Genomic DNA, 7,669 nt, shown 5'->3' on the forward strand with positions numbered 1-7,669 from the left:
GAAATGAAATGAAAGCTACATGCTTAAGTGACTGCAAGAATATACATGGGAAATGCTTTGATCTACATCCTTTCAGCATGAAAGATATGCAGAATTTACTACTGCTAGACACGAAACTTTTTCCATATTGTTCTGAGAATGATGCCTATGATCAAAAGTTGGTATGCTTATGCTCAATGAGGGCGCAAGTAGAAGAGTCCACGTAATTTTAACTTCAGTAATGGAGCAAACTAATAAATGATTGTCTTGAATTAACGAAATATACTTGGCCATGTGATAACCAAAAATTGCAGAGGATAATGTATTCTACCAACAAATACAACTCTTGGTTTTGTATGTTTAGGGATGGCAATCGGGTCGGTTATGAAGCTTTACTGAATACTTTTATTTCCAGATTCTGACATGGTTCTGCATTTATCAAGAACACTAATTCTATTGTTCTAAGATAGTGTCTCATCTAAACAAGAGCTCAAGCTTTACGTAGCATTGACGCTTCCAAACCAAATTACTTCTTTTTTTGTTTCCATAGCCACATCCACAGTTAAGGGTTGACACTTAACAGTAAATGCACAAACACTTTATCCAATACAATTGTAACAGTACAAACAATACAAAGGCGTAGAACAGGAAGGAGACGAAGAGCATCACGGTGAAAGACTGAAAACGAGAACCCATCACCAAAAACAGATGGTTGAAATTGTACATTCAGTTCACAGTAGCAGTCTCCATTCGACCAGGCTCACCTAGAAATGTGCTTCTCAGAATCGTGCTTTTCACACCGCCACCACCCCCCAAAGCTTTTCACACCACCACCACCCCCCAAAGCAAACACTCTACCTAGAAATGTGCTTCTCAGAAACGGAGAAGATGCTTGTCAGAGATGGGAATCGAATAGCCTAAAAACTAAATCTACCATGCAATGCAAGAACATGTCTACCATGCAATGCAAAATTAGACACAAAATACTGAAATTACCTCAAACTAAGGCTTGAATCCCTAACTTCTCAGTTTCCCCAAGCTTCAAGATCTAAATTCCACCCACCACCCAAGCTTTGAAGCCCTAATTTCTGATTTGTTGCCACCAAGCCAACACAATAGCCGAATTAGGGATTTGCCTGGTGCGAGCTCAACCAAGTTACCCAAATGGGTGCGAGTTCACGGACGGCAATTGACTCAAATTGGTGGTGCAAGCTTGAAACAGAGAGAGAGGACAAAGGCAGAGGACAACAAGAGAGGGAGAAGATGTCTGAAATAAAGGCGGTACTAATGACGCCAAAGTAAATTAGTCAAGCCTCTTGAATTTTTCAATTTGCCGTGCTACTAATAGCAATTTTTGTGTGTTTGGGCAAAATTTCGTTAAAGCTATATAACAACTAAAAATTTGGTTAAAGCTATATACAATATAATATAACAACTAAAAATATAAAGGCTAAAAATCTTGTTAAAGCTATATACAATATAATATAACAACTAAAAATTTTGTTAAAGCTATATAACAACTAAAAATGTAACAAATAAAAATTTTGCAAGAGCTATATACAATATAATATAACAATCAAAAAATTTGTTACAGCTATATAACAACTAAAAATATAACAAATAAAAATTTTGTTAAAGCTATATACAGTGTAATATAACAACTAAAAATATAAAAATAATTAAAAATTTTGAGAAGCTAACAAAAAACATTCTTTTAATCAAAATGTTTTCGCTTACTCAATTTATTTTATGCTGCTAGCAATTATGTACGGCTTGTAGTCTAACAAGCCATTGGTAGGATCGAATTAGTTTATGAAACAAGAAAATTAACTTGTGAATACATGAAGTTTCCATTGACAAACATTTGGATTAGAATTGATTGAACATAAACATTGAATATATATATATATATTCAATGTTTTCAATTCCAAATTTTACTTCCATTGAACTTTGTGTTAATTAGAAACTTCCTATCACTTACAAGATCTTACTATTGAACTTTTCAATGATTAACCTTAGGCTTACACTTACAACGCATTGATTGAACATAAACATATATATATATATATATTCAATGTTTTCAATTCCAAAGCAATTGCCATTGAACTTTGTGTTAATTAGAAGCTTACTATCACTTACAAGATCTTACTATTGAACTTTTCAATGATTAACCTTAGGCTTACACTTACAACGCATTGATTGAACATAAACATATATATATATATTCAATGTTTTCAATTCCAAAGCAATTGCCATTGAACTTTGTGTTAATTAGAAGCTTACTATCACTTACAAGATCTTACTATTGAACTTTTCAATGATTAACCTTATGCTTACACTTACAACGCATTGATTGAACATAAACATATATATATATATATTGAATGTTTTCAATTCCAAAGCAATTGCCATTGAACTTTGTGTTAATTAGAAGCTTACTATCACTTACAAGATCTTACTATTGAACTTTTCAATGATTAACCTTAGGCTTACACTTACAACGCATTGATTGAACATAAACATATAGTATGATCGGTTTGATCGATTTGATCGTGCTTGATCGGTTCGATCGTGTCTCCTTTTCACTTTGAAGGATAATCTAAAATTGTGACTAAACCGATTAAATTCGATCAAAGATCAGTTGGATTAGAAAGCTCAATCGGAATTAACTTTTTGTATTGTTATTGGTTTTAAAAATAATTTTTTCATGGTATTAAAAAATTATTTAAGAAATTTATAGATTAAAGTTTCAAAATATTTCTATTGATAAAAAATTAGACCTCGGGTTATTGGGAAAAAGAATTGGCCATAATATAATGATTCACAAATGTAATATTACAGCTTACAATTAATGGAATTGCTTATAAAATAATGACCAGTATTTATGCAGCCCATTGGGCTCTTAAAATGAGTAATGGGTTCCTTGGAAAGTTGGATAGTTTTATGTTTGGTCTGAAATGATTTGCACATTCCGTACGTTGCCAATCATCTTCTTCTCCCCAAATCATAGCCTCGATTGCCAATTGTTGTCATGCCATTAAAAGAAAAATCATTCCAATACCATTTTTATGAATAAGACTGACGATTACTAACCAAGACTAGAAATCCAAAAACTAGACCATAGGAGTATCAATGAAAGAAAGGCCTTAAAGAGACAAATTAATACACTAGTTTTAACTAATAGCACCAAGTCTTTTATCACATCTGTCAGAAGGCTTAACATGACACCGAGAGCACTAAACTCAAAGCTTTGTAAATGCCTTCAAAACTAAGAATGTCGGTCATATTAGTAAAATACAAAAAAAAATGATTAAAACCATCGACAAAAGGAAATAAAGCCTAGGCCTAGCAATTAAAACAGAGAAGAATAGGGCCAGTAAGCTTCAAAGCTATAAAAGATTCTAAATCAAATTATATTGGGACAAATCAACTTCAATCCCAAGTCCATTCTTACGAACCCAACTAATTTCCTCATTTTCATTCTCAACAACAGGATTGCCAACATCACTTTGCAAATATGTGTCAACATCCATAGTTGTGCCCATGTTATATCCAGCTCTTGCAGTGGTAGAGATAACCACTTGCCAATCCTTATCAGTTGGATCTTCCACATAAAAAACTTGTGATGCTTGTGAAGCGAGTATAAATGGCTCAACATGAGGCCTCACGTTTGCAAAATTGACTAAAGTAAACCCATTAGCATCTTGTTTCATTCTCGAACCATTTGATATCCAATCACATTCGAATAACACCACCCGATGACCTCCGTAAATTAATTCAATCATATTTTTCAAGACGCCGAAGTAAACTAGTTCACTCAAAACTGGATTTTGATCCCTTATACTTGCAAAACTGGATGTTGTTGCATTGACTGTAACACCACTATTCTGCGTTTTTCTTTTCTTCTCAACTTCTTTGGTGTGAAACCGAAATCCATTAACAACAAACCTGTCATGTTGGATTCCAACAACATCTGGACCTTTAGCAAGGAACCTCAACTCTCTCAACACCGAAACATTTTGAGGAAGTTCTAACTTGTCAATCTGTAAAAAAAAAAAGAGTAAATAAATAAATAAAAAAAAGATGAAACTATATTTGAAGTCCTACAATTCAAATTGTACTTAATATTCAGAATTTTACTTACATGTTCAGCAAACCAACATGCAAAATTTTCGCTGTGCAAGCGCTCTTTTAGATGCTGTGGAATTTGAGGATGTCATTCTTCTATCAATATACGATGCTGCCTAGAAGTACATGAGTCAAAATTGTAATCATGCATTGAATTCTACAATAAAATTTTAATGCATCAAGTTGTAGTTGAACTTACTCTATGTAAGGTGTGACAGCATCACAATTAAATAAAATATACTGATGTGCTTTACTCAAGATATGAGCATCAAAGACTGTTGGCTTGCCCCTCCCCAAAGGATGTCCTGATTCAGAGAATATATCTAAACCATCTTCAATTTCCTTATGTACTTCTTCATTTCTGCTTGGACGATTGAATTTTGTCTCAACATAGTCCGCAAGATACAATGAGCAAAAGTTAATGCATTCTTCTGCCAAGTACCCTTGAGCAATCGAACCTTCAGGCCTACTTTTATTTCGAACATAAGATTTTAATGTTCCTAAGTACCTAAAGTATCATCATTCCAACCTCTCTAATTAGTTCCACAAATCAAAGAAAGCAAAAAAGGAATAAACATTTAAGGCATAATGAGAATTACAAGCAGTACCTCTCTATAGGATACATCCAACGATAATACACCGGCCCACCTAATTTCACTTCAGTTGCCAAATGAACAACTAAATGCACCATGACATCGAAGAAGGTTGGTGGGAAGCATTTCTCAAGATCGCAGAGTATGACGGCAATTTCACTTTCCAAACGAACCACATCTTGAGGACAAATAACTTTAGAACAAAGCTGCCTGAAGTATCTACTCAATCGAATCAAAGGATAGCGCACTGATTTTGGCAAAGTCTTTTTCAAAGCTATAGGCATCAATTGCTGCATTAGGATATGATTATCATGACTTTTAAGCCCTGAAATTCTTGGTGATTTTACTCGAACGCATCTTGAGACATTAGCTGCATAACCATCTGGAACTTTCACTTTTTTAGCACATTGCAAAACATAGTTTTCTGTTTTTTATCCATTGCAAAGGAAGATGGAGGTAAGTACACCTTTCCAGGTTCTGTCTCAATGGGATGCAGCTCTTTTCTTATTCCCATTTCTCTCAAATCACGGCGGGAATTATAATGGTCCTTTGCTTTATCCTCAATATCCAGCAATGTCCCCCAAATATTTTCACAAACATTCTTCTCAATGTGCATGAAGTCAAGATTGTGTCTTAAGACATTATCTTTCCAATATGGCAAGTCAAAGAAAATACTCCTCTTTTTCCAATTGAAAGGCAGCTTCGGATTACCTTTCACAAGTTTTCCAAATTTAATTTGCAAGTCTCCCAATTCACTCACAATCATATCCCCGGTTTGCAATGGTGGTCGCTTTCCATGTTCTTCGGTGCCATCAAAGAATTGGGCTTGCTTTCTAAATTTATGCTTACTATCTAAGAATCTCCGATGACCATATAGCAATATTTGAAACTATGAGTCAACCGTCGTGCATGAGTGAACTTGTGACAAACAGGACAAGCATATTCACCTTTAGTGCTCCAGCCAGATAACATTGCATATCCAGGGAAATCACTAATGGTCCACAACAGAGCTGCATGCAATTGAAAATTTTCTTTTTGGGATGCATCATAAGTTTGAATGCCAAAATCCCACAATTCGGTCAATTCTTTAACTAGAGGCTGTAGATAAACATCAATATTATTCCCAGGAGAGGATGGTCCGGGTATTAACAAGGACAACATGAAGTACGGTTGCTTCATACACATCCACGGAGGTAAGTTATATGGTATTAAAACTACAGGCCAAGTACTGTGTGTAGAACTCATGTTGTTGAATGGATTAAACCCGTCAGATGCCAACCCCAATCTAACATTTCGACAATCCTTAGCAAATTCTGGATGTAGATGGTCAAAAGTTTGCCAAACTGGAGAATCAGCTGGATGTCTCATACAACCATCTTTTGTACGTTTTTCCTCATGCCATCTCATTTGAGATGCAATTTTAGAAGACATAAATAGTCTTTGTAATCTAGGTTTTAAGGGAAAATGCCACAACACTTTTTGAGGAATTTTCCTTTTTTCTCCAGTTGGATCATTTTCTGAAGCAACCCACCTAAGCTCGTTACATGTTTCGCATGAAGTTCTTTTTTCAGCACTACCCCAATAAAGAGAACAATCATTAGGACATGCATCGATCTTTTCATAACCCAGCCCCAATGTATTCATCAATTTCTCAGCCTCATAGTAAGAAGACGGCAAATTAGTCATGGCCTCCGGAAATGCTTCTCTCAACAGCTCAACAAGCATATTAAAAATCTTGTTACTCATCTTACCCAGGCATTTTAGGTGAAGCAAACGAATAATGAAAGACAATTTCGAGAAATTTTTGCAACCACTGTACAAATCCTGTTGAGAATCATCAATCAATTTGTAAAATTTTTCAGCCTCTGAAACAGGAATGTCCCCTTCTCTATTCAATTCATTTGTTCCATGTGGTATCCCAAATACATCATGGACCAAGTCTTGCATGTCATTAGTCCCATTTGAAACCCCAATTGATGTATTTTCAGAATTAGATGTGGCTTCATTGTAGTTTGAAAGTTCTCCATGTGCTATCCAATTATTATAACCCTTGATAAATCCTACCACTTTCAAATGATCATATGCTTCCATTTTTGTCACACAAACACCCATGCCGCAATCTTTGCAAGGACACAAAATCTTTCCGTCACAACTTGATTTAGAAAATGCGAAGTTTAGAAACATTTGAAGTCCTGTCTCGTACTTTTCACTTGTTCTTGGAAAATCCATCCATCTTTTATCCATACTTTTAATATAAATAAATGTCCTCTAACGAGCTTCCAATAGCCTGCTTTTTAAACTCAGGTCGTGGCTTACAAGTCCCTAATTTCAAGTTCAAGAATTTACAGTCTACTAAATCAAGCAGCCAGCAAATAAAGGAAATCAACAAAATGCAAAATTTCTCAACAACCTATAAAAACAGAATTTGCAAGTAAGCGGATAGAAATTTTATTTACCTAATAACAGAAAAAAACCCTTCGTACCAACTCCTGCGCTCACGTCTTCGCAAAATTCCTAAGTTCAATCTGAATGTCAATGGTTAAACAAACACATGAGCTTGAAAACTAAAGGTGAAATTCAAGAATTTTACTAAATTTCCATCAAAGTATACATACATCTTTGGTGTGTAGTGATTAATTTTATAAGTCATCTCTTTAGAAAGGCATGCAACTGACGGCATAGGTAATTGGAAAAAAGAATGACAGAAAAGTCCCCTAGCTTCTAATCATGCCTATGAAGATCCTTATGAACACGTCAAAATACTTTGACCCAACTGCATCAATGTCTCTGTCTTATTAATCTAAAAGTCCCCTTTTTTGGGCTCAAAATTTGCACTATAATAGACTGATCAAGTGCAGAAGACACTTAGTACAAGCGTTATACTATATATTTCAAGCAACTCACGTACTGATTAGACATACAATTTAAAACAGAAAAATGCTATAAAGATGCAAGTACTACATAGAATT

The 7,669-nt window shown here is 34.7% G+C and overlaps 1 protein-coding gene across 1 annotated transcript; it reads right to left on the reverse strand.

Annotated features, from left to right (window-relative positions):
- Positions 1 to 5,091: 5,091 nt before the first annotated feature.
- LOC113756989 lies at positions 5,092 to 6,812 on the reverse strand. The gene is made up of 2 exons (XM_027300416.1): positions 5,648 to 6,812; positions 5,092 to 5,552 (listed from the first exon to the last, which is right to left on the reverse strand). Exons 1-2 carry the CDS (start codon positions 6,810 to 6,812, stop codon positions 5,092 to 5,094), a joined length of 1,626 nt encoding a protein of 541 aa, XP_027156217.1.
- Between the last annotated feature and the right edge of the window lie 857 nt (positions 6,813 to 7,669).

The sequence above is a fragment of the Coffea eugenioides genome, unplaced genomic scaffold (genome assembly GCF_003713205.1).
Source record: "Coffea eugenioides isolate CCC68of unplaced genomic scaffold, Ceug_1.0 ScVebR1_2589;HRSCAF=3642, whole genome shotgun sequence".
NCBI lineage: Eukaryota > Viridiplantae > Streptophyta > Magnoliopsida > Gentianales > Rubiaceae > Coffea > Coffea eugenioides.